Source organism: Arachis hypogaea, chromosome 17 (genome assembly GCF_003086295.3).
Source record: "Arachis hypogaea cultivar Tifrunner chromosome 17, arahy.Tifrunner.gnm2.J5K5, whole genome shotgun sequence".
Classification (NCBI taxonomy): domain Eukaryota; kingdom Viridiplantae; phylum Streptophyta; class Magnoliopsida; order Fabales; family Fabaceae; genus Arachis; species Arachis hypogaea.
Genome location: NC_092052.1, coordinates 17,316,152 through 17,344,022, shown reverse-complemented (window position 1 = coordinate 17,344,022; position 27,871 = coordinate 17,316,152). Strand labels below are relative to the sequence as shown.

Genomic DNA, 27,871 nt, shown 5'->3' with positions numbered 1-27,871 from the left:
TTGGGTGTAGCTTGGCACTTGGTTATATGCATACAAACAGAGATATGAATCCAATTTTCTCTCTAGGTTCGGTAGCAGCTTTACATGCATTTTCCAGGGTCAGAGAGTCTCTTCTATTTTATTAAATTTTGTCTATTATTTCGATTATGACTTTAAAAATAATACAATTTTGCTGGATATACATCCGAGGGACGAAGCCGCATAGTGAGAAAGGGGGAATGCCCTCTTTAACTTTAATTTTTGATATATAAATTATATGTAAATTTTAGTTTAGTCGCTTTTAAAATTTTATTTTAATTTTATTTTAATTATATAAATATTTTTAGTCTTTTTTTAATATTCTATGTAGCTCTATTTTTGATACATTTTTTTATATAAATACTAATTTAAACTAATATTTTTTTAATAATTATATACAATTTTTTTTATTTATTAAATAAAAAATAATTTAAATTTATAATTATTTAATAATAATTAAATATAAAAAATATTTGGTATACAAACAGTATTTTTTAAAATCTTTTAAAGTCATATATGGCAACATAAATTATATTCCGTTTCATTGGTGATATATTTTTTTGTGACTAAATAGAAAAGAAAGAAAAAAAAAAAGAGAGACAAAACCAAATTAATTGGCTAAGGTCATATCTAAATCTATTAGATGTTGAAACTCACTCTATGGTTGGCTTCAATTCGAGTAAATGTCCGCGACAGGAGCAGCTGCTTTAGCCATACAATCTGACAATCTGTAACACTATTTACAGTCCTCTAAATTAAAAGAATAGAGACTCTCAAATTGTTTCATTGGTGATATATGGGTACACGTCTTGTATGTCTCTTTATCTTTTATTTTTTTATGTTTCTGTCTTTATCTATTATTTCACACTTTCTCATTTTTCTTGGTCTTCTTCTGCTGGTTTCCTAAAATACAAGTGATTATAAAACCCTTTCAGTTATGACAATGCAGTCTTTTATTATAACAGATTAGAGATTCGATCTGACTGATGAAACTAAAACTTAATAGCAATGATAAGCTCAGATATATAACACTGTTGTTGAAACAAAAATATAAAATTGACTCTCCTAAACAAATTTGAAAAAGCCATTAGAGAAATTAAGGTCGCTGCCTCTTATAGGAAGATATGCTTACAAACGATATCATATATCTCCCTTAGTTTTTTGCATAATATCTTGGATAAGGAGGGTCACATTTGAGTGAGAAGACCCACCTTTTTCTACAGCTTTCTTAGCCATCTCAGCAAGCTCTCTTATCCTTTTTCTTCTTTCTTCCTTTTCAATACTCTCATCCATAAACTCCTCTATTGCATTTTGAACATCTTCCTTCTTTATCAGCACACCAATTTCCTCTTCTTTCCCCCACGTAACAGGACACTCCACCCCAATCCTTACTCCAACTTTCAATATCTGAACAATTAACTTTTCATTGAAAAATTGGTCTCCAAATTGCGGCCACGTAAGCATTGGTACACCGGCACACACGGCTTCTAAGGTAGAGTTCCAACCACAATGTGTTATGAACCCTCCAATGGAAGGGTGTGACAATATTAGCAGCTGAGGAGCCCAACCTCGAATTACAACACCTTGATCTTTACATCTTTCTTCAAATCCATCTTCCTTCATCCATTTTTCCAAAGCTTCTAACTGCCTTCCTTCCCTTATAACCCAGATGAAGGGTTTTCTCGAGGCTTCCAAGGCTAAACCAAGCTCTATCAACTGCAATGGAATCAAACTGGTTACACTTCCAAGGCATGCATAGATTACACTCTCCGGTTTCTGCAAGTCAAGCCACTTCAAATGATGCCACTCGTCCATCGAAACACTTTTTCCTGTTAGATATATAATTTAGAGTCTAGAATTAAAAATTTAAAATAAACAAATTAGTTAAACGGATAATATTAGAGAACCAAAAAAATAATAAAAATTTGTCTTATTTAATATTTGTTAATTATCATAATAATTAATAAATACTAAATAAAATAAATTATGATTACTTTTTACTAATTAAAAAAATCTAAGGGTCAACACTTTTATTAAAATCTGACCAATACTTAACTATCAACTCTTCTTACTAATTTTCTTTGACTAACAAACATTTCTGTTTTAAACTAACCATACCTCTTTGCACCTTATCCACTTGATCCTTGTTGCTTAGTGAAACAGGGCCAATACACCAGACTTTGTTGTTTCTAACCTTGCTGTATTCCTTCGCATACGCAGGCTCCAACTCTTGAAAGGAATTCATGATTACGCCGTAAGTAACCGCCTCCGCCGCCATCATTTCGTCGTTATACTCTTTCCAGCTTTCGTCCAGGCTGAGCAGAATCTGCGCCTTGGTAAATTGGAGTCTGTCAGGGACACCGGGCAAAACAAAGTAGTCCGATTCAGCGGTTTCGCGCTCCCTCTCGCTAACATTGTAGACATGGATACAGTGTTGACACAAGAGGAAGAAGTTGTTTACGCCACCGAAAGAGATCCTGGGAACGTTGAACTTGCTAGAGATGTGCCTAGTGTATGATAAGTTCATATCAGAGACGATGCAGCTTGGTGGCGGTGTTAGATCTTCTAGAAGCTTCTCCACGGGTTCGCAGAAAAACTTTGTTGCGTTCAAAAATTTCATGGTCATGGAAGTGGAAGGTAGCATGTCCATGTTCTCCAGGCCTTCTGGCAAACCAGCTTGTTTGGATGGGAATGGAAGTTCAAGCACTCTCATATGGTAACGGGCAAAGGTTGATGTGAAGCGTGATGCATTGCTTGGTGTTGTCACAACTGTGATGGTAACGTTCTTGTGCTGCAACAATAGCTTTGCAATGTCCATCATAGGGATCATGTGGCCTTGCGCCATTAATGGAAACATGACAAAGTGAAGCTGAAGGGGTTCTTCCAAAGCCATGATTGTTGATTAGCTGATTCGTGCCAATGAGTAACAGCCTAGCACATTTATTTATAGGTCTTAGATTCCTTTACGGCGGCTTGCTTCTAATTTTGACTGGAGTGGTTGACCACTCTTATTCTTTTCTTCCTTGCTTGGCACGCACTCTTGCCAATTTGTTACTCTATCATTAATATGAGAATAACATTAAATTGTAAGAGATTTTTATGTTTAGTGAAATAATTAATTTATAAGGAGCTACTCAAATATGAAGACCTCAAAATAATCTTCTTATGAAGATATTTTTGTATAAAGGTATGATTTATTTATTTGATTATATTTTAAATAAAAAAATATTTTTATAACGTATTAAAATTTAATTTTATAATTTATTATTTAAAAGTCTAAAAAAAAATTATATAAAAATAATTATAAAATCTTTATTAGAGTACCTATCTTATTTATATATACATATATTTAAAAATTATACTAAAAATTATTGAAAAAAATTAAGGTTAACACAAGAATTTGTCTAACAACAAAAGTATCAAAAAAATATTTTTTTACAATTTGTGTAATTAAATAGGTAACTTCAAAAATACTCCAAACAATAAATATAATAGCAGAAATTAAATAATTAAATACCAGAATTTTTATTGTAAAATCCCCCTCCAAGGAGGGATAAAAAACCTATAAAATCTAGTCTAGTAAAATTTTCTACTATCAAAATAATGAATACACAATTAATCTTTATAGAAGCACTATGACATCTCAACAATCAACAAAATACATCATCAAAACTGACGGAACCAACATAAATACTCTACAAAAATGGGTATCTCAAATCAGACAAAAGAAAAGGCAATACAGCTAACAAGTTATACCTTAATGTTCATCTCTACACCAAGAATAACAAACTAAAATTTTATAAGAAATAGAACAAGTTTACCAATTTAATGAGATCAAATTGAACCTGCCCTTTTTTCCCAATTTCTTCTCTTTTCGGCGAGTTCTTCTCCCTCTCCCTCTTTCTTTTTCTTTTTCAAATGAAGGACTCCACCACTCTACTTTTTTTAATTACTCGTGGCTATAAGCCACTACTTCTTTTATTATTATTTTTTCTTTTATTTTAAAGTGTGGGTCTCACTTGAATTGGAAACCCAACAACAAATTTCTCTTTTATCAACTCAAGTAGGAATAGGCTGTTCTACTAAGCATGCCTTCTCTTTGCAGGAATCAAACTTCACTGCAGGTAAATTTTTAGCCATCATATCTGAATCATTGTCATCAGTATGGATCTTTTCAAGTGCATATGACTTCATCTCAAGCGTTTGACATATCCAATGATACCTCACCTTTATGTGCTTTGATCTAGAGTGAAACGTCGGATTCTTGCTGAGATGGATAACACTTTAGCTATCACAAAATAACACAAACTTCTCTTAATTGATGCTTAACTATTGTAAAAATTTCATTGACAAAGACCAAATTGTAGGTTGGGATTTTTTCCAAATAGATCTTCGTTGCAAGTATAGCTCCGGACCAACAATTGGCCAATAGTCAAATTATTACTCTAAATATTGTCACAATTCAAAGCAAATATATATACCGAGAGTATTTAGACTCCCGGGTCGTTATTCCTAGGAACTAGTGACAACAAGTGCATAAAATTGGTTGGGAAGATCAAAAGGGTTTTCAATGTTTGAAGTAAACAATAAAGAGATAAAAGAACAAGGCAAAATTATAATTAATAAACTAATGAAGGAATAAAAGAACTATGTATGTAATATAAACAAGTAAGACTCAAAATTGATGGAAAAGTGGTTTAAAACATAAATAAAATCTTGACTTGGGATGAGTTATGGAATCCCTTCCTTGCCATAACCACAACTACGATAATTATGATGGATTAATCTCACTAAGTCAACCCTCACATCGGAGAGTAAGTTAAATGAGCATAAGTGTTCTTAACCCACAGATCCTAGCTTGCTTGCTAATTACCTTAGCAACAAATTAGCGTTAGTGGGAACAAGAACAATTACAACCTAAGAATTATCACTAAATGTTTGACATTATAGCTCTAGTAATCCATAAACTCATTTTTCCCAAGCCAAGGGGTGGAAATTACCCCATAACTAAGATTGGCATTTCATCAAACACATAGAGGGTATAAACATAAAACATGGCAAAATTGGTAAATTAAGGAAAACTATGAACCACAAATACTCAAAATCAATAAAGGCAACTCAAACAAACATATAAAAGCCATCAAACATCAAATTAAACAACTAGGAATCCAAAATTGCAAGACTATGTAAATATGGATAAAGGAGATGAAAATAAAAGCAAGGGTAGAACAAGTGGTATAATAAAAGAGAGAATTAAAGAAATACTTACAATAAAATTGCTATAATCCCAAATCAAAACTTGAAGTATAGAATTCTACAAAACCTAATTAAAATCCTAAGAGAGAATTTTCTAATCTACACTACTCTTACTCCTACTATGTGTTTTTCCTATCCTAAGATGGCTCCCTAAGCTAATTCTCCTAATGCCTTCGTATGTGATGTTGCCCCCTTGATATAGCCTTTGAATTCAGCCTCAAGCCTTTAGAAATGGGCCAAAAAGAGTCCCAAAATACGAGTGCACGTGCATTTTTAATGAAGGCACGCACTGGTACCTGTGCGTACGCACAGATGTGTGCGTACGCACACTTCGCTGAATTTCCACTTGTGCGTACACACAGAGGGTTGTGCGCACGCACACTTCGCGATGCTCTGGATTCGCTCTACTTGGGATCCTGTGCGTATGCATAGGTGGTTGTGCGCACGCACGCATGCTGATTTCCTTATTGTGTGTACGCACGCTTGCTTGTGCGTACGCACATGGCTGTGTGCTTTTCCTTTGTTTTCTTCATGCTTTCTCCCTTTATACATGCTTCCTTCCACTTTTGCATATTCATTCTTACCCCCTTGACCTGAAATCACTCAACAAACATATAACGGTATCAAATGGAATAAAAGTGGGATTAAATTGCTCAATTTAAGTACAAAAACGCATGTTTTCACATTTAGGTTCAATTTAGGGATCAAACACAAAAGTATGCTATTTTGGTGAATAAGTGTGAGTTTATGTGATGAAATTCATTCAAATCAAGTTAAAATATCTCATCAAATATAGACTCATCAATTTTCCCACACTTAAACAGTAGCATGTCCTCATGCTAATCACAATCAAAGGAGAAGGGTAAAAGGGTAAGCAACTTATTAAATGCAACTATCTATATGCATGCAAGTATGCTATATACCATCTATATATATCTATGTATCTATAGTTCCTATCGATTTGGTGAAAACAAACAATCAAATTTCCAAGTAAGAGTATATGCATATAGGGCTAAACAACGAAGTAGCTCAATGCAATCAAAATCTAAAGAATTGATTCAACTCATAAAAAAGAAGCAACTTGCAAGAATGCATGATAAGAAGGGTGAAAACATAGAATTGAGTGATCGAACCCTCACTAGGTGTGTATACACTCTCATCACTCGGTGTTTAGGGTCAATTCACTCAAATCTCCTCTAATCATGCTTTCAAGGATTTGCTTTTCATCTAACAATCAACAAGTATTTGATGCATGTATGCAAATATCATGAGGTCTTTAAAATGTTGTAATGGGATTGGGGTAAGGGTAAGATGAATATATGGCTAAGTGGACTAAAGGATTGAATTTTTGATTAGCTCAAGTATCCAACTCAACCTATATCCACCAAATCACAAAAATGCATTCTAACCACCTATTACTTCTTTCCACACACATTCATGCCTTAGTTTCTATTCAAAACACATATGCATTCCTTATTCATTTTCTTTTCTTTTCTTTGGGGCAACCTTTGTCCCCTCTTATTATATTTTCATTTCATTTTTTTCTTTTTTATTTCTTTTTTTTTCTATGACAAATGCACATAGTTAAAGCAATTTGATACATGAATGTGCACCCATTTTTCTAAATTTTTCAATGAAATACCCAAAACAAAATTTTTCATTCACTATCAATATTTTCCAAAATTTCTCCACACTTAAATTTAACACACTCCTCAACCTAAACCAATCAAGGATACAATCCAAGGTAAATTATGGTTTTCTACTTAAGGTTGTGATGTGGTGTTATTACAAACAATGGGGTAAATAAGGCTCAAAGGGGTTAACAAAGGTAGATGCAATGGTAGACCATATGGGTAAAGTGAGCTTTTATCAAAGACAGCATCAATCATGCTCAATGCAATTCAAAACATCAACCATTGGAAATAAAGAATCAAGCAAAACCAAGATTACAATCATAGAAGGAGCATATCACACAAGAACAAAATTAGTGGTTAGAATATGTAACCACTCATTAAGGCTCAAAAACTCACAAGGTATTTTGTTCTATCTCTCTTCTATGTTCCATAAAAATTCATTCAAGCAAGTTTAAAAACAATTTTCCAAATCAATTCAATAGAATGCCCTAAAAACAAAATTCTTGGAAAATTCTTATTGTTCTTCACCAAAATTATTTCCTATATGTATGAATGATGTGATGGATACAATTTCAAAAACTTCCCTAGTTCTATTCCTAATTTTTAACATCCAAAAATTAACATGAATAATTAGGACAAAATTGAACTAGGTGCTATACTATTCACATCATCCAATCACAACTTCTATCTATAAGCTATATATCATGCAAAAACAAAAAATGCCAAATGCAATAACTAGAAATAAACTAAGATATATATATACCAAAAGAAAAAATGCAATGCAACAGTCAAAAGCACTCAAATATCTGCAAGAAACATAATAAAAAGAAACAAAAAATAAAGTGCAAAGTATTCGGAAAAGAAAGTTTACGCCCCAAAATGACGAATCCTCCCCCACACTTAAGCGTTTCACGGTCCTCCGTGCACGAACACGATCCGGGAATAATGTCTCTAAGTTCCTCCACCTTTGGTTGGCGGATGCGGAGGCTTGGGTTGTGTGGAAATCACCAAGTTCAAAGTATTTTTGGTATCTTCATCCTCAGTGTCCTTCTCCTCTCCCGGCTCCTTGTCTCCATGTCTCATCCTCAAAAGAATGGATAAAGTATAATTAAGAATCATAGGGCAAGTGGGACAAAAAGGTAAAGGAGTAAGCAAATAAGCATCTGATTGAGGAATTTTGCATAGTAGTGTGGTATGATGAAAAGATGAGCCATGTGTGTATTTCAATTATGCACGCGATTAGAATACACACAACGGTCAGTTAAAATGGCATCCACACAATCAAAAAGTAAGAATGAGTTCCTCAACTAACTGGCCTAAGATGCAAGCAATGAATGAGGATCAATTAAACACGAGCAAACTTAGGCAATTACAACAAGAGTGAATTGAATGTAGAAATTATGGGATATTGAAGTTGTGCAAGTGAAAGAGAAAAATTGATATAAAATAGCACAACAACAATAACCAATGCAATGATGAAGAGAAATGACCTATTCATCCTTAAGAATAAGGCAATAATCACATGGGAAGGTGCTTGCTACAAAAAGTGACAAGTCTTGATAAGAATCAAGTAAAGTCAACTCAAACAAATGCAAAGCATTAACAAGGAGCAAATATCTTGTGATGTGATTATATTGACTTAAAAACCATGATGAACAAGCAGCTCCATTCAATTCACTAAATTCAATATGTACTTGTTAAAAATTGCACCATATAAGAGACAAAAAGTCAATTTCTAAATCAATTTGGTGCTACTAACTCAAGATAATGAACAAATACATTATTGAAATTTCAATTTCAAAATAACATCATAATCATTCAAAAGTGCACAATTCTTAATTAGAATGCCAAACAAGGATATAGTCTAACACATATGGTCGCGACAACACATGCATTAAACAAAAAGTTCATTTAGGCATTATGTCAAATTCATGGAGTGCAGTGCACATATTCAACAAATCAAGCCAAAAAATTCAAGAATGAGCAACCCAAAAGTCAAAATTGAACACTTGCAATGTAACAAACAAGCAACCAATTAAGCAAAACTCAAGCTAGATTATCAAAACTAAATAAAGAAGATAAAAATTAAGCAAATAAGTAATCAAAACAAAGAAGAGTAAAACAAGAAAATTGGAAAGTTGAAGGATAGAAAAGAATAGGATAGGCAACAGTGGCACTTGTGATAGCCACTGCGAGGCCCACGGCGACGGAGTTTCGCCGGAGAAGAGATGAAAGAGAGAAGAAATAAAATAAGAGGAAGAAGAAAAGAAGAAGAAAAGAGAAGAAATAGGGAGAGAGAGAAATGTGGTGGTGGCTCCGGCGGCGGTGGTCGCTGGAAGAATGGGGCTGGGTGGGATCAGGGGGTAGAAGAAGAAAGAAGGAAAGAAGAAAGGGGTGAGGAGTGGCGCAACAGGGCACCCTTCCTCATTATTGCCCAGACCGCGACCCGTGCGTATGCACAGGGGAGTGTGCGTACGCACACCAACAAGTTTTTGGGGGCGTTCATACGCACAGGGCGTGCGAGCGTTGCTGGCAGAGAGGGTCTCAAGATCTGTGTGTGCGTACAGAGCTGTGCACGCACAGAGCTGTGCGCACACACATAACACTTTTTTTTTTAAAGTAAAAGGATGAAGTGTGCGTTCGCACGCTGGGTGTGCGGACGCACAGGCCGTGCGCGTGCTGCGAATAGAGGGGGTGTTTGGGAGTGTGCGTGCGCACATTACTGTGCGGTCGCATAAGGACGGGAAAACAGGAGAACTGTGCGTGCGCACAAGGCTGTGCAGACGCACAGGTCTCTGTTCCTGCAACAAAAATTTTGCCTCTAAGGCATCAAACTTGATATCCAAAACAGGTTTTCAAGTCCCAAAACATCATAAAACTCCCACAAACACATTATTTCACTAAAATTATCTAACAAACATCAAAATTCAACTAACCAAGCAAGCAACATAGCCAATTATTCATGAAACAAAAGCTAAAAGAGAGAAGGTTGAAAGGATATTACCATGGTGGGGTGTCTCCCACCTAGCACTTTGGTTTTAAGTCCTCAAGTTAGACTTTTGGTTGGAGCTCACATCAAGGAGGCTTGTGCTTCCATCCATCCTTGAGTTGCCAACCATGCTTGCTCTTCAAGAATCCTCCGGGATCCCAAACGAAGTACATTAAGCTCCTAAGCAACCTTAAGCGATAAATTGGGACCCAAAATTGTCGGTTGTTGAGTTGTATGCCTGGATCCCACACTTTGGTTTCTCCATCATCCTCTTGTTGACTTTTACTTGTACCCTTGGATGAACAACCTCTCCAAGCACCTTTTGAGCATCCAATGAGATCTTGGAATCTTCCTAATTGGCCCTTGCACCACTCATGCTTTGAAATCCTTTGGGAACCAACACCCAATCTTTCATCATTTAACACTCCAAGAAGCACCTTAAGTTGGTGGTCCGTTTCCAAGAGAGCATATTGGTATGGGCCTATGAAGCTCATGGAGGAAATTGTTACCCATTAAAATTGCCCGTGAATTGGAATCATTCTCTTGGACTATTGCACAATTGCTTCACTTCTTGGGTATTTACCTCTTCCTCACCATTCTTTTCTAGCTCTTCCCTTTCTCTCTCAAACTCAAGAGTGGAAGGCTCCTCAAGATCATTGAGGGGGTTGACCAAGTGGACAAAAAATCATTGATGATGCAATCCTCTTCTTGATCAAACTCTCACCATTCTCCATTTACCTCTTCCGTTTCACTAGTTCTACCTTCCCCCTCTTGTGACTCAAGCCTTGGCTCCTCTTCCTTTCGTTGAGGCTTTACGTTCTCCTCTTCACTCCATTCTTTAGTTGATCTTTCACATTCTTCAAGAGAAGTGTCTTGATCGGATGAGCGTAAGAGGACTAAGCGATTTTATGGTTTCCACAAATTGCTCTTGTGTCCTTCGGAATCCTTCTTGCTCTTGGAGAAAGGGTTGAAGGTCTTGTGGCTCTTGGGCCAAGGGTGGGAAAGTTTCACATTGTGATGAAAGAGGAGTTTTATTGTTTGGGAGGAAGGTTGTATATATAGAAGGTGATTCATGTTGGTAGGTATCTTAAAGTGGTATGTAAGAATGTGGTTGTTGGTATTGGTGTGGTGTTTGAAAATGCAGTGATTGAGGGTTATGTTGAGGGTATGGGTTATAGGCATATGGTGGTGAAGGTATGTAATCATTGTAAAATCCACCATATCCTTGGGTTGGGTATGTACATTGGAAAGGGTATGGCTCATTGTAATATAGAGCAGGTAGCTCCTTCCAAAATTGATGCTCCAATCCCATGATGCAATCCAAAATTGAGGTTATCAAGCCCTACAAAATAAGCACAACCAAACTCCAAACCAAGAGGGTGATAACTCATAGAGAAAATTGAAAATAACAACTAAAGACATCAATTAACAAAATAAACAAAATCCTAATTACCAACAAAAATAAACAAGCAACCAAAAAGTATCTATTCATACTATGGACATATTTACAACAACCAAAATATAGCACTCATGACATTAGCTCCCCGGCAACGGCGCCAAAATTTGACAAAGACCAAATTGTAGGTTGGAATTTTCTCCAAATAGATCTTCGTTGCAAGTATAGCTTCGAACCAACAATTGGCCAATAGTCAAATTATTACTCTAAAGATTGTCACAATTCAAAGCAAATATATATACCGAGAGTATTTAGACTCTCGAGTCGTTCTCCCTAGGAACTAGTGACAATAAGTGCATAAAATTGGTTGTGAAGATCAAAAGGGTTTTCAATGTTTGAAGTAAACAATAAAGAGATAAAAGAACAAGGCAAAATTGTAATTAATAAACTAATGAAGGAATAAAAGAACTATGTATCTAATATAAACAAGTAAGACTCAAAATTGATGAAAAAGTGGTTTAAAACGTAATGAAACCTTGACTTGGGATGAGTTATGGGATCCCTTCCTTTCCATAACCACAACTATGATAATTATGATGGATTAATCTCACTAAGTCAACCCTCACATCGGATAGTAAGTTAAAAGAGCATAAGTGTTCTTAATTCACAGATCCTAGCTTGCTTGCTAATTACCTTAGCAACAAATTAGCGTTAGTGGGAACAAGAATAATTAACAACCGAAGAATTATTTCTAAATATTGGACATTATAGCTCTAATAATCCATAAATTCATTTTCCCCAAGTCAATGGGTGGAAATTACCCCATAACTAAGATTGGTATTTCATCAAACACATAGAGGGCATAAACATAAAACATAACAAAATTGGTAAATTAAGGAAATCTATAAACCACAAATGCTCAAAATCAATAAAGGAAACTCAAACAAACATATAAAAGCCATCAAACATAAAATTAAACAAATAGGAATCCAAAATTACAAGACTATGTAAATATGGATAAAGGAGATGAAAATAAAAGCAAGTGTAGAACAAGTGGTATAATAAAAAAGAGAATTAAAGAAATACTTACAATAAAATTGCTATAATCCCAAATCAAAACTTGAAGTATAGAATTCTACAAACCCTAATTAAAACCCTAAGAGAGAATTTCCTAATCTACACTACCCCTACTCCTACTATGTGTTTTTCCTATCCTAAGATGGCTCCCTAAGCTAATTCTCCTAATGCCTTCATATGTGATGTTGCCCCCTTGATATAGCCTTTGAATTCAGCCTCAAGCCTTCAGAAATGGGCCAAAAAGAGCCCCAAAACGTGAGTGCACGTGCATTTTTAATGAGCACGCGCTGGCACCTGTGCGTACGCACAAATGTGTGCGTATGCACACTTTGCTGAATTTCCACTTGTGCGTACGCACAGATGGTTGTGCGCACGCACACTTCGCGGTGCTCTGGATTCGCTCTGCTTGGGATCCTGTGCGTACGCACAGGTGGTTGTGCGCACGCACGCATGCTGATTTCCTTATTGTGCGTACGCACGCTTGCTTGTGTGTACGCACACATGGCTGTGTGCTTCTCCTTTGTTTTCTTCATACTTTCTCCCTTTGTACATGCTTCCTTCCACTTTTGCATATCTATTCTTGTCCCCTTGACCTGAAATCACTCAACAAACATATAACGGCATCGAATGAAATAAAAGTGGGATTAAATTGCTCAATTTAAGTACAAAAACGCATGTTTTCACATTTAGGTTCAATTTAGGGATCAAACACAAAAGTATGCTATTTTGGTGAATAAGTGAGTTTATGTGATGAAATTCATTCAAATTAAGTTAAAATATCTCATCAAATATAGGCTCATCATTCATCATCTACAAGAGTTCTTTAGAAACTTCAACAACAACAATGTTTCTTCTGTCTCTGTAGTAGACAAAGTAACACATTTCTGAAGTCGATATTGCCACGACACAGCTCGCCCTGCAAAAGTCATCATATAACCAGAAGTAGACTTCTTTGAATCAAGATCATCCCCAGCCATATCCGCATCTGTATAACCATCCAACATAGGTTGGCCACTCCCAAAGCATAAATAAACTCTGGAAGTACCATTAAGGTATCTGAGAACCCACTTCACTGCTTGTTAGTGTTCCTTGCCAATATTAGAGAGAAACTTACTAACAACTCCAACGACATGAGTAATATCTGGCCTAGTACAGACTGTAGCATACATCAAACTACTAACTGCAAATGTATATAGAATCTTCTTCATTTTTTCTTTGTCTTTCTCACTTGTAGGACATTGTTGCGAACTTAGCTTGAAATAACAAGCAAGTGGAGTACTAATAGATCTGGAATTACTCATGCTAAACCTTTCTAAAATATTCTCAATATACTTCTGCTACAACAATCACATTTTTCATTCTTCATGTCACAAGTGATACTTATACCAAGGATTTTCTTTGCAGGACCCAAATCCTTCATAGCAAAGGATTTGTTCAAGTCTTTCTTAAAAATTTCAATCTTTTTAGTATCATGATCAATAATCAATATGTCATCAACATAAAGTAAGAGAATTATAAAATCACTATCAGAGAATTTTTTAACATACACACAATGATCAGAAAAAGTCTTACTATACCCACGACCTTCCATGAAAGAATCAAATTTCGTGTACCACTACCTTGGCGCTTGCTTCAACCCATATAAGTTTTTCTTCAACTTGCAGACAAGATGCTCCTTTCCTTTAATCTCGAAAATCTCTGGTTGTTCCATATAAATTTCTTTATCTATGTCATCATGAAGAAATGCAGTTTTCACATCAAGCTGCTTAACCTCTAAATTCAAGATAGTTGTCAATCCAAGCACAATTCGAATAGAAGACATCTTCACAACTGGAGAGAAAATCTCTTCAAAATCAATACCTTTCTTCTACTTAAAACCTTTAACAACCAACCGAGTTTTGTACCTTGGTCGTGAGATATTTTCATCTACTTTTAATTTGAATACCCATTTATTCTTTGAATGCTCTCTTACCACTCGACAACTTCACCAATTCAAATGTATGATTCTCATGCAAGGATTTTATTTCTTCTTGCATGGCCTTCAACCAATCTTTCTTATGCTCATCAGACATAGCTTCCTGGTAGCTCTCTAGCTTTCCAATCTTAGTATTCATCACATACTCATGAGGAGAGTATCTTTGAGAAGGATGACACTCTCTAGTAGATCTTCTTAATTTAGTTTCAACTGGTGATTCAGGTAGAACTTCAACATCTGGTGGAACTTCTGCATCTGGCACCTTAGATTGAGGTGTAGGTTCATCATGAAAATCATCACCATCATTATCAACTTGTACATCTTCTCCATCAATAGGAGGTCTAGTGAAAGGACCAGGTTCATCATCAGCAGAACGTTCAACAGTTATTGTTGGCTTATTTATCTTCTTAAGTTCTTCAATAGTTTGGTCTTAAAAAAAAAAAATCACATATCAACTTCTAATTATTTTCTTGCTCACCGGATTTCATAATCTATAACCAAAGTCTTCGTGACCATAACCCATGAAGATACACTGCTTTGACTTTTCATCAATTTTGGACCTTTCATCTCTAAGAATGTGAACAAAATCTCTATAGCCGAACACTTGCAAGTGACTATAAGAGACATCTTGCTCTCTCCAAACTTTCTCTAGAACATCACCATTTAGTGGAACTAAAGGAAAAAGATTGATCACATCTACTGTAGTCCTCATCGATTCACTCCAAAAGGATTTAGGCAACTTTGCATGAGAGAGCATACACCGAATTATATCATTGACAGTGCGATTCATTCTCTCTGTAACTCCATTATGTTGGGGAGTCTTATGAACTATCTTCTCAAGTTTAATCCCATGTCCTTTGCAATACTCTTCAAACGGACTCTTATATTCACCACCATTATATGTTCGAACACATTTCAATTTCTTTCCTGTTTCTCTTTCACCACTTGCATGAAAGTGCTTGAAGATATCGAACACCTGGTTTTTAGATTTCAAAACAAAAGTCTACACTTTTCAAGAATAATTATCACTAAAAGTAACAAAACATGATGCACCACCTAGAGTCTTAGCATCCATAGTGAAAACATCAGTGTGAACTAAATCTAGAACATGTGATCTCCTATGAGGTCCAGAACTATGAAATGATACTCTAGCAAGCTTTCCAACAAAACAATGAGTACAAGTATTAAAAGTTGTACCTTTCATGGGAAGTGAGTACTTCTTGAGTAAGACGCTTAGTCCTTTCTCGCTCAAGTGACCAAGACGCATATGCCACAAATTAGAAGAGGAATCATCAGCTATATTTACCTCTTATTTGCATAAATTTACTTGCAACTGGTAGAGAGTAGTGAGACTATTGTCTTCTTTAGCAACTCTTTTGGTAATCTTGTATTTTCCACTACTAAAAGAAGTGCAAATATCCTTCTTGATTCAGTGCTTTCACTGAAATCAGATTGAACTGCATATCTGGTGCATGCCTAACATTCTTCAACTGCAACTTGCATTCCATGTTGGTTTCAAGCCACACATCACCCATGCCAATGGTATCACACACCCCTTTATTTTTCAATTTGATCTTGCAAAAATTTTCAACAGTATAAGAAGTGAAAAATTCACACCACGGAGTGGCATGATATGAAGTACCAAAGTCCATAATCCAAGTAGAACCATCACAGACAAAATTAACATAATTTTCATCATAGGTAATAAGATATTTATAAACGATAGTAGCAGTTTTTTTGTCTTTGTTTTTTTATCAACATGTGGATACACGCTAAAATCAAGTCATTGCCTAATTAAAGCAACTACCTTTCGATTTAACTTCTTCCATTAAGTATCAGATTTGGTACCTTTAGATTTATTCCCTTGTATAAGATCATACAAGTCGTTGTTGTATAGCATATCTTTTATAAAGGTTTTTCAATTCAAGTAATTTTTTTTAATTTGACTATATTTGACCCTTAAATATTTTTGTCCATTTAATCGCACAAAAATAAACAATTAAAACTCTGAGTACCACTTTGTTAAAAAATAATGAGCACCTAGATAAAATGTTTTGCTTTACTTTTTTGTTTGAATTATTAGTATTTGTTATTACTTCCAAACTAATATTGGAATAACGGACCTACATGTCTCTGATTGGGGCTTCAAGTGAAGTGAACCTTCTTGGAAAGTTTTCTATACTTTATGGATTTCATAGTGACAGTATTGACCAACAATCACAAACATGTGACTTTGGCATTGCAAATGCAAAATGTAAAGTCACTTTCTCACTTTCTTGTTTGGCACGGCCATCTTTCTTATCTCTTATCATTGTGCTTTAAAAGTTAAAACACATTCTGTGTGGTAATAACTACTAGGTGCTGACATTGTTTAACCTTTCTTAATCGTGTGCCTTTTGACGTGTGTGACCCCGAAACAAATGCTAACTTATTACTTGAGGGTATTGGTTAAGAATATTATTAAAAAAAATTTTAATTATATTGGATCTTTATGCTAATTTTTTTTAATTAGGTCCTTCTTAGCAATAATTGGCTTAATTTTATAAGGACTCAACTAAAAAAAAAATTGGTACAATGACCCAAATAAAAGGAAAAAAATATAGAGACCTAACTAAAAACAATTTTGGTACAAAGACTCAATTAAAAGAAAAAAAAAAGTACAGTGACCTAATTAAAAATTTCGTGAAACTATAGGGACCAATAAAATAATTAAACCTAAAAAAATATTTTATAAAATTACTGTAAAAAATATTTTTTTTAAGTTGTCAATGCATTGAATATATCAAAATATTAAAAAAAATTTATTATTATATTTAAAAAATATGTCTTTATGTTGCAAATTAGTTAAATCTTTTTTATTTTTTATTTTTTGTTGAAAACTTTATTTTTTATATTGAAATTTTTTTAGTAATTATTCAAATTAGTTCTTGAAATTTTTAAGATTGGACACTTTAGTCCCTCAACTTTTGAAATACACAAAAAACTCTTTCAAATTTAACTATGGCAGACAAATTAGTCCCTGACTTTGTTTTTCCGTCAATGACAAATAAAAAATGCTGACATGGAGATATAGAGTAGGACATGTGGCAGTCAGTTGTCCATGTGTGCAAACAAGACAAATTTATCCCTAGGCTTAGGTTTTAAAACCGAGTCGTTTTGGAGAATACCCAAAACGCAACATTTGATTCCCCTCTCCCCTCTGTCTCCTCCCCAGTCACCACCCTCAAGTCTATCATTGTTCGAATCTCCTATTCTTCTCGTGATTTCCTCATCCAATTGATTATGATGGAGGAAGATGACCATACACATCATCATTTTTTTTCGATCTCAAAGTTGTACAATAATGGGCCCACCACAACCAATGTCTATGACCTTCTTGAGTGCCTTGTTTACACAAGTTCAATGTATCCTTCAATCCACCAGGTCTTTCTTCTCTGGTGTACTCTCTTTTCGTTTTATGGCTTTTGCTTCCTACAATCATGCTCCTTTTTTGCTCTCTCATTACTTGCTTTCGTGTTTCTTTTTTTTCTAAGTTGTGTTTGATGCTATTTGCTTGCTTGCTTGCAATCATTATTCTGTTACCCTTTTTAGGAAAAAGTAAAATATTCATTAAAGAGAGTATTTTATTTTTTATTTTATAAATATGTGCTTATGGTTGCACTCAGGGATGACAAATACTTTCGAGACGTGAAAATTCCCATAGAGACTGCCTTGAATGGGCCACGATTGTGAAAATTTTTTTTCGCGGGGATAGGGACGATGGACAAAATTTTCTTGAGGTAGAAGCGGAGACCCGAGCGGAGATTCCCGCCCCATCCTCGCCAATCTCTGAATTCAAAAATGACTTAATTACCCCAAATAATTTATTTCTTGTTTTGGTTTTTTAGTAATTTCACATCTCATATATATAGAGAGAAAGTGAGAAACCATAATATCCTTTCTCACTCACTAGTGTCGCGCCTCACCCCTTAGCCCTTGCCACTATCCCTTCACTGTTCTCTCCATCCTCTCTGCAACTAGCCACCCACTCCCTCGTCACTCTCCCTTCTCACCATGTCATCTGGTGCGAAATTTAGGATTATCCACAACTTAACCGGCAAGTGCACCGGGTCATCCAAGTAATATCTCAGATGAGTGAAGGTCAATCCCACGAAAATTGTCGGACTGAGCAACAATGGTTATCCAATTGGCTTAGTTAGGCTAACAAAAAGGGTTTTGGTGGTTGAAATTTACATCAAACAGTAAATAAGAGAGTAAAGAAAGCAAATAACAGGTTTGGTGTAAAAACAGCGACAGAAAACAGTTAAGGCTTCAGAGATGTTTAATTTTTCAGATTAAGTTTTCTTACTAACCATTTTAATCATGCAAGATTAATTTCATGGCAAACTGTAAATGACTAAATCCTAATGTCTTAGTGATTTAGTCTCCTCTAACCTTCATTAACCGCCACTGTCATGGTCACTTAATTTCGATTAGAGGGTTAAATTCAACACTAGTTTATAGCCACAAAAATCATAATTTCCCAAAGCTAACATGATTATATGTCACATATCCCAATTAGTTCATGTAATTAGCAATTTAGAAAGAATTTGTTTTCAAGCTGTTGTTCAAGCGAGATAGCTCTATCAAGAATCACAAGAACACATGTAGAATAAGGGTCATACTTTTATTCCACCCAGATTCATAAGATTAAGAATGAAAATAATCCTTGAAACTGAATCAATACATTAATTAAAATAGAAAAGCAATAGTCTTAATCCATAGAAATAAACAGGGCTCCTAACCTTAACCAAAGAGGTTTAGTGGCTCATGACTTACAGAGAAAAACTAGGGTTCTAAAAAGTACGGAAGAGCGAAGATCCGAATCCTCTCTCAAGGGTGAATCTTTTCGCTTTTATATCTAACCTAATTTGATTCGGAAAATAAAATAAAATAAAATAATAAATCCTAAAACTAAAAGATATTGTTTGTAAATAAAAATTACAAAAGGACAATAAAAATATAATTAATAATAAATGCTAAATCCACTAGAGATGCTCCAAGAGTGGGCCTTTCACATTCGAACCAAGCTTGCTGGTGCTAAACGCCATATTGGGCGTTTAGCGCCCTAGAGGGAGTAACATCGTGCATGCTGCTGGCGCTAAACGCATATGCCAACTTTTCTGTTTTAGCTCCAAACTCTACCAAATTGCTCTGAATTTCACCTGAAATTATAAAAATACTAAAACAACTCAAAGTGGTATCCAAAGAGGATTTTTAAACTGAAATCAAGTAAAACTAAATAAAATCTAACTAAAAATAATTAGAAATGATAAGAAAAAGGGTATAAGATGCTCACGCATCACCGTCGTCCTCACCGCACCATCACTGAGCACGCTATGTTCTTTCTTCCCATGCTATTCTCTCTCCTTGAGCCGTTCTCTCTCCTGCACTGGGTCGTTTCTTTACCTCGCCACTCGTCAAAATAAGTCTTCGTTGCATCCCCCAACTCGTCGAAAGAAGTTACCGTTACATCTCCTCATCGCAGTCGCCAGTTGTCTGTCCTCCTCCTCCTCCTCCACTTTCACTTGACTTCAAGTTTGATACTCTTTTCCTTTCCATAATCTCTTGCACTTAGGGTTTATCCAAGATTAATCTGATTTGGTGTAGGTATTATCCATTGTAGTTTGAACTATTTTTAGAATTTATCCAAGATTAATCTAATTTGGTGTAGTGTTATCAGTTTCTCTGATTTGGTGTAGGTGTTATCCATCGTAGGTTGAACTATTTTTAGGGTTTATCCAAGATTAATCTGATTTGTATAGGTGTTAGCCATTGTAGGTTGAACTATGCAGGTATGCAGATTGATCTGTATGTGTTATCCATTGTAAGTCGAACAATTTGTTGTAGGTGTTATATGTAGAATATTATTTATGCAATAATTATGCCTTAGCTTGGATTTCACTTATTGTTTTTGTTTTTGTATAGGATGGATAGTTACAACTCCACTCATATGAAAAACAATGATTATTCAGAACCAACATAAGGTGACAAGGGTCAAGTAATTGAAGTAAATGTTGAAGAAACACAAGAAGGAGGACAAGAAAAAATACAAGAAGAATGACAACAAGTCAATCAAAGCGTGCAAAGCAACCCTATTAAAAAAGGATTAACTTCCGATACTTGGTAGCATTTTAGGAGGGAGCAAATAGATGAAAAGTGGAAGGCAATATGTAAATATTGCGAACGACAGCTTGGAGGTGACACGAAGCAAGGAACTAAGCATTTGCATGATCACATTAGAATTTGTTCAATTTGTATTGTCAAGGGGACAAAGCAATCAATATTAAAAACAGTGCAACAATAATTAGGTTCAACGGGAACGGAAAAGCCAATGGATTCACTTTTGATTGAAAACTTCACATTTACTCAAGAGGCATCACGATAAGCACTTATAGGATGGGTTATTAGGAATAATCACCCTGTAACATTTGTTGAGCAAAAGAGTTTTTACGAGTTTATGGCTGAAACTCAACTTTTATTCAAATTTTATATAAGAAATACATTGAAAAGTGATATCACGAAGATGTATGAAGCTAAAAAGTCTAATGTTATATATGAAATTGTTGGAAAACAATTCGAACTGCATTGTTATAACTACTGATATGTGGACTATGGAGTGCTGACTCTCAAAACAAAGGTTATATGTTAATTACAAGTCACTTTATTGATGATTATTGGAACTTGTAGAGTTGGCTTGTGAGGTATTATTTTGATTTATTTGTGCTTAACTGCTTTTAGTATCTTTGTATATTTGAGTTGCAATGTCATGATTGTTTCTTATATTTACATTACTTTAGGTTTGCATACGTGCCTGTGCCCCATACTACTGAGGTTCTTAGTGATATTTTGGTGAATTTTTTCTATGATTGGAATATAGATAGAAAATTGTCAACTTTAACGATTGATAATTGTATTACAAATGATTCCATAATTGGTCTCATACCTGATAAAATTTCACCATCTAACTTTGTTAAGAGAGGGGAATTTTTTCACATGCATTGTTGTGCTCATATTTTTAATTTGATTGTGAAGGATAGCATGAATGCAATATATGTTTCCATTTAAAAAAAATTAGAAAGTGTTTCTTTTTTGTTGCAACACAGAAGAGGGAAGAAAAATTTAAAGAGACTTATAAGCAATTGAATATTAGTTATAGGAGAAAGCTTACACTTGATTGTAGAACTAGATGGAATTCAACTTATCTAATGCTTGATTCTGCATTGCCATATAGAGAAATTTTTTAGCATTTAAAACAACATGAATCTCTAGATAAATGTGTAATATCTGATGATGAATAGGAAATGACAACTGAACTTGTTGAAAAATTGAAAGTCTTTTATAGTGTGACTGAATTGTTCTTTAGCACTTTATATCCAACCATAAATTTATATTTGTTTCAAGGTGTATTAAATGATATTGACATTGAATGAGTGGATGTATAGTCCTAATGACATGATTCATAGAATGGCAACAAATATAATTAGTAAGTTTCAAAAATATTGGGATCAAAATAATGAAATCATGACTGTGGGAGCTATTTTAGACCCTAGATATAAGATGAAACTGTTCAAGTTTTTTTTCCTAAAATATATGGATTTCAAAATGAAAATGAATTGAGGAAGGTCAAGAAAATAATGGAAGAATTAGTATCCGAATATTAACAAAAGACTAGGGTTAGAAAAAGAGCTCAAAATAATGTTGATGGTTCAGCTTCTATTTTGAATGCTGGAGATGATGAAGGGTAAAAGAAAGCAAAATTTAGTTCTATCTACTGGTAATTTGTAAAAGATATATCTGAAAACTGTGCTACAAAAATTAAATTGAATTTCTATTTGGAAGAGACTGTTATAGTAGATAAAATAAATTTGGCTACTGAAAAATATTGGAGTGAAATATTTTAGGCTACTGAAAAAATATTGGAGTGAAATATCCAACTTTACAAAAATTTGCAAGAGATTTTTTTGCCATTTCAATTTCTACCGATGTCTTAGAGTCCGCTTTTAGTACTGGTGGTCAAATTATAAATCCACATCACAATAAATTGCATTATGAACTTGTTGAGGCATTAATTTGTATTCAGCATTGGATATACTCTTCGGATGAAAGTATTAATAATTCAAGTTTTTATCTGTTATTAAAGTGCAATTTCACGTCAAATTTAACTCTTGTGAATTGTTGATTGATATAATATAAATAAATTAGGGTAGAAAATTCTAAGTCATTGGGACTATGAGATGGATATGGAAAATTTATGAGTTTAGGTAATTTCTTTTATGCCAAATTTTTATTTAACATAGGGTATTCTTATTTATAATGTATGTTAACATATTTATGTATTGTGTTGTTTTAATAGAGAACATGGAGTTATTTTTTGGAAGTTATACTTTGGCAAAGGAAAAATATTTGATGTTAAAGATTTTATTTTATGCTTTTTTTTTTAGATTGGAAGTTGTATTTTAAGACTTTGTTTTATAGACTATGATTATGGTGTTAAAGATGTCTTAAAGACATTCACAATTCATCACATCAATACTTATATTTTTTTGTGAAAAGAAGGGAGTCAAGGACCCCAACCGAAAAGAAAAGAAAAACCAAGCTAACAAGTTTTAACAGGAGCCTCTCAGCCTGAAAAATACCAAAACTATCTAGAGAAATGGCATCACACGTATCAGGAGGAGGGGCATCAAAGATATGTAATCCCAAAGGCAAATCTTGGCCGTTTTTTGCAAGATGATCCGCTACGATGTTTGCTTCCCGCAGGTTGTGGCACCATCTAACTTCTTCGAGTCGCCGCGAGAGAATGTGAATATCCTAGACCAGAGGGAAGCATGGATGGAGGCCATGGCACCCTCCCTTAACCATGTTGATTGCCATCTTGGAGTCCGATTCTACAATGATATTCTTCATATCATTAGCCATCGCAATTTGCAATCCCTTGATAAATACCCTATAATTCGGCATGCATAATCGAGCAGCTGCCAATATTGCAAGAAAAGCCCTTCAAGAATCTACCCAGGGAATCTCTGAAAATCCCACCACATGCCGCATTGTTATTGTGAGCATAAAAAGGACCCATCCACATTAATTTTGATGAATGGTTCTTGAGGAGCTCTCCAGCAAATCATATTCTCATTGTTGGAAATAGGATTTTTAAGACCTTTCACCTTAGGAAGAAGTAATTGATTCTCCCTTGTTCGTGCCTGAATGCTAAGAATCACAGGCTCACAAGACTTATGTTCTCTTGAAAAATTAACATATTCCTTAAATACCAGAGAGTAGAAACAGCCACCCCAAAAATATTTAACCAATCCTTTTTTTTTCAATATTAAAAAACAGCCACTCATGACTATTCACATCATAGAAGGATTGGGAGATATTCTGGTGAACGAGTTTCCTCCAAACCTGTTTTGTGAAAATACGATCCCGCAAGACATGTATAGTAGTCTCAACTTTGACATTGCATCTGGGGCACATAGGGTCAATGATCATATGTTTTCTTCTTCTTGTGTTATTAGTGAGAATAGCTTCATTGGCAACAAGCCACAGAAAATATCTCACCCGTTCTGGACCTCTCTAATTCCAAATAGTTTTGAAAATCGGATTAGTAGGGGAATGTCGTTGCATAGAGATAAACAAGCAGATTTAGGGTTGAAGGATCCATCACTTGACAAGCTCCAAGCAATCTGATCATCTTTTTTCCACAGTGAAGGAAGCACCATAGCCATGATTCTTTTCACAATACTATCAAGCAAGCACTCCCTCAATTTCCTTTCATTCCACGAACCTAAAACCGAAAGAAAATCATTAGGAAAGGCGTTATACCCACTAGACATATTTACCTGAGTGACATGATTGCTCATACGACCCAACTTAAGAATCCAGTTATGATCCCAAAAATTAAATTTGGAACCATTGCTAATTCTCCAAATGGTATTGTAATCTACATCCTTCCAAGCTAGACAAACACCTTTCCAAAGGTTGGAGTCTTTATTCCTTTTCCTAACATCGGGGATAATATCATTCCCACACCTGTATTTTGATGAGAACTTTGACCCATAAACTATTATTTTTCTCTACTAAACTCCAGCCCATTTTCATCATAAAATCTTGGTTTAACTCTCTAGCATAATGAATTCCAAGCCCTCCAAAAATCTTGGGGTTTTTTAGCCTCTGCCAGCTCACAAAATGGGTCCACTTGCTATGCTCGGTGTTTCTCCAGAGAAAATTCTTGCAGTTAGAATCAATAGCATTACAAGTAGCAACAGGAAGAATAGTAGTTTGCATAGTATAAGCTGGAATGGAAGTAAGAACAAATTTTACCAGGGTTGATCTTTCTGCCAAGGATAGCGTGTTTGCCTTCCAATTGTTTTGTTTGGTGCTCATCTTGCTAATAATACCATTATAAGAGCCCTTGTTCACTTTAGAATGAAAAAGAAGAATCCCTAGATATTTTTCCAGATCATTAGTTCTTGTAAACTAAAGCGCTTCACTAATCTCCTTTCGGACATTGTTCCCCACATTGTTCGAGAAGTAGATGTGGGTCTTCACATTATTGATTTTCTGACCAGAACTAGTACAGAAGGCCTCCAAAACTTTCTTGATCACATTCGCTTGCTCCATGCTTTTTTCCGCAAAAAAGATAAGATCATCCACAAAGCATAGATGAGAAAATTTAAGTCTATCCCAGCTAAGACAGATTGGTTTCGAGAAGTGCAGGTCCACGACCATGCTTATAAACTAAGAGAGCCACTCCATGCACAAAACGAAAATATAGGGTAAATCCTTGCCGGATACCCCTTGAGGGATTAAAACTTTGTAAATCCTTGCTATTCCAAAGAACTCTGAACTTAGTAGTAGAGATGAATGTGCAAACCAGCACGATGATATGCTGAGGAAACCTAATGTCTTGGACATTATCTTCTATAAAGCTCCATTTAATCCTGTCATAAGCCTTCTCCAAGTCGATCTTGATAGCCATCCATCCTTTCAACCCTTTTTTCTATCTTATAGAGTGGATAACCTCCTGAGTGATGATGACGTTATCCGAAGTCTGCCTTCCAGGAACAAAACTCGATTGAGTTGGCTTCACTAAATGCTCCATAACTCTAGAAATTCTTCTGGAAAGAAGCTTGGTTATGACTTTGTAGGAGATGTTACAGAGGCTGATCGGTTTCATCTGGCTCAAATTAGAGACAGGCTCAACTTTCAGGATGAGAGTAATAAGCATCTCATTAATCTTCTCAACCACCTGAGGATTATGAAACACTTTCTCTACAAGGTCGCAAAGGTCATTACCCACCATTTCCGAGTTACTTTGGTAGAAAGTAGCTTGAAACCCATCATTACCCAGCGCCTTCAGACCCCATACTGAACAAGGCTTCTTTTATTTCCATCGGCAGCATTATTCTACCAATATATTCTTGATCTTCGTTGCTTAATACGGGAAAAGCACCTTGAAGAATGAAAGGAGAGTACGGTAAGTCATCTGTATATAGGTTAGAATAAAAGGAGTTAGCCATAGACTCAAGCATCTCCCTATATCCGTTACCCAATTACCCTCATTATCTTAAAGAGATATGATTATATCCCTTCTTCTTCTAGCCATCATTGCTCCGTGAAAGAACTTTGTATTTCGGTCACTAAACTCGAGGCACTTACACCTAGATTTTTGAAACCATAAAAGCTCTTCCTATCCCATAATTCTTCATATTCAGCCTATAAATCTTTCTGAAGATTCTCCAAAAAGTTGTTGCTCCCTACATTAAGACTATTCGAAATACCTTGCTATCTTCACAGAATCTTAGACTTTCTCTTACGAATATCCTTTAAAAACATTGGCATTCTAATCTTTCAGAGAATTTTGAAAATTATTGATATAATCCATCAAAGAACTCGTGTAATTCCAATTGCTGGCAGCCATACGTTTGAAATCAGGATGTAGGAACCAAGAAGCCAGAAACCTGAAAGGTCAACGTCTTCTATTAGGCCCAGATCAAGCTGTAAGCACAAAGAAGTATGGTCAGATTCCAAAGGAGGTAAGTGCTTGATGCAGGCTTCGGGAAACTTGATCTGCCAATCGATGTTACCAACAACTCTATCCAACCGTTCCATTAAAGTACCTCTCTTCTAAGTAAACAGGGAGCCAGAATAGCTTAGATCAATAAGACTGCAATCCTGAACACAAGATGGAAAATCCAGACACGCAGCATACTGACCATTCCCAAGACCCCCTCTCCTCTCATGATCGTGAAGAATGGTGTTAAAATCACCAATCGTACACTAGGGTAAATTAACATAATTGTTCAAATCCTACAAATTATCTTAGAGAGTTTTGCAGTAAAGCCAATTAGGGCTACCATAAATGGTTGTAAGAAGTCAAAACGATGGATTTTTTACCTTCCACCTTTAAATGACTCAGTTGAAAAGTTTTCAAAATGACACTTCCAGAAATCAGCGTTCCACATGCACCAAATGTCCTCTGACTGGTCTCTAACTTCCTCAACACAACAACTATCAATCCCTATTCTGTCTCTAATCTTCTTACCACGTTCACTACTAATATGTGTTTCAAGAAGGATCACAAACTAAACATCATAATCTCTACTAAGATTTCTAATGAGATTGGCAAAACCCCTACAACCCAGACGGCAGTTCTACACAATAATATTCGTAATAACAACCGCATCAAAGGAGATTGTAAAGATCAAATACCTCTTAAGCAGATGGTCCAACATCACCCTGATCCACTGACGAGGATGCAGCTACAAAGACATGCTCTATTCTCTCATTCGAAGATGGCTCCTCCTTTAACATAAAAGACTTATTCTTATCTGGCGGGTCTTCTTTTATCATCTTCCCTTTTGATGTCGCCACCATTGAAGAGGAAGGAGGAAGTTGATTCAAAAAGAGTTCACAACAACATGGGTATCGAGAAGGCTATCCAACTCCTTAGCCTTCTCAAATCCCTCTCGTTGCTGGCGCTCTATCTCTCTCATACTCTCAGTATCGCCAACTCAATTACAGCAGTGTGCGGGTTCCTCGACGAAGAGGATTTCTTTAGAAGGGGCTCGGCCATGGATTCCACAATTTGGGGGATTTTCTCTTACAATTTTTGTTTGGCCTTGAAGCCTTTTTTGGTAAAATAGGTCAAATTCTAACTGGAGCATTCTTTTTCATCCCCTGCAAATTTTTACCCTCCCCTAGCCTCATAATCTTTTTTTTGGGCCATCTTTGAAGAAGAACCATTGACTTGGGCTTGCGTGGAGCTTGGCTCACATTGCATGGTGATAGGTGTACCATCTTCAGGCTAAAAATCAATGACTTCTGCATGGCTGGAATTACGACGCAACTCACGCGTATCTTCCACACTAACAGTAGCCATATCATAGGCTCCGTTTGTTTAGTGTGTAGCATGAGACATGGACACAAAGACATAGACTATATAGACATAGACACAAAATACATGTATACATGTTTTATGTTTG

The 27,871-nt window shown here is 35.4% G+C and overlaps 1 protein-coding gene and 1 long non-coding RNA gene across 2 annotated transcripts; one reads left to right on the top strand and one right to left on the bottom strand.

Annotated features, from left to right (window-relative positions):
* Window positions 1-998: 998 nt before the first annotated feature.
* Window positions 999-3,198, bottom strand: LOC112765469 (UDP-glycosyltransferase 73C3). The gene is made up of 2 exons (XM_025811369.2): window positions 2,137-3,198; window positions 999-1,847 (listed from the first exon to the last, which is right to left on the bottom strand). The coding sequence occupies exons 1-2, from the start codon at window positions 2,909-2,911 to the stop codon at window positions 1,159-1,161; spliced, it is 1,464 nt and encodes a 487-aa protein (XP_025667154.1). The 5' UTR covers window positions 2,912-3,198; the 3' UTR covers window positions 999-1,158.
* Window positions 3,199-17,517: 14,319 nt separating this feature from the next.
* Window positions 17,518-20,961, top strand: LOC140180906 (uncharacterized). The gene is made up of 2 exons (XR_011875014.1): window positions 17,518-17,768; window positions 20,313-20,961. It is a non-coding gene; the product is annotated as an uncharacterized lncRNA (long non-coding RNA).
* Window positions 20,962-27,871: the final 6,910 nt, after the last annotated feature.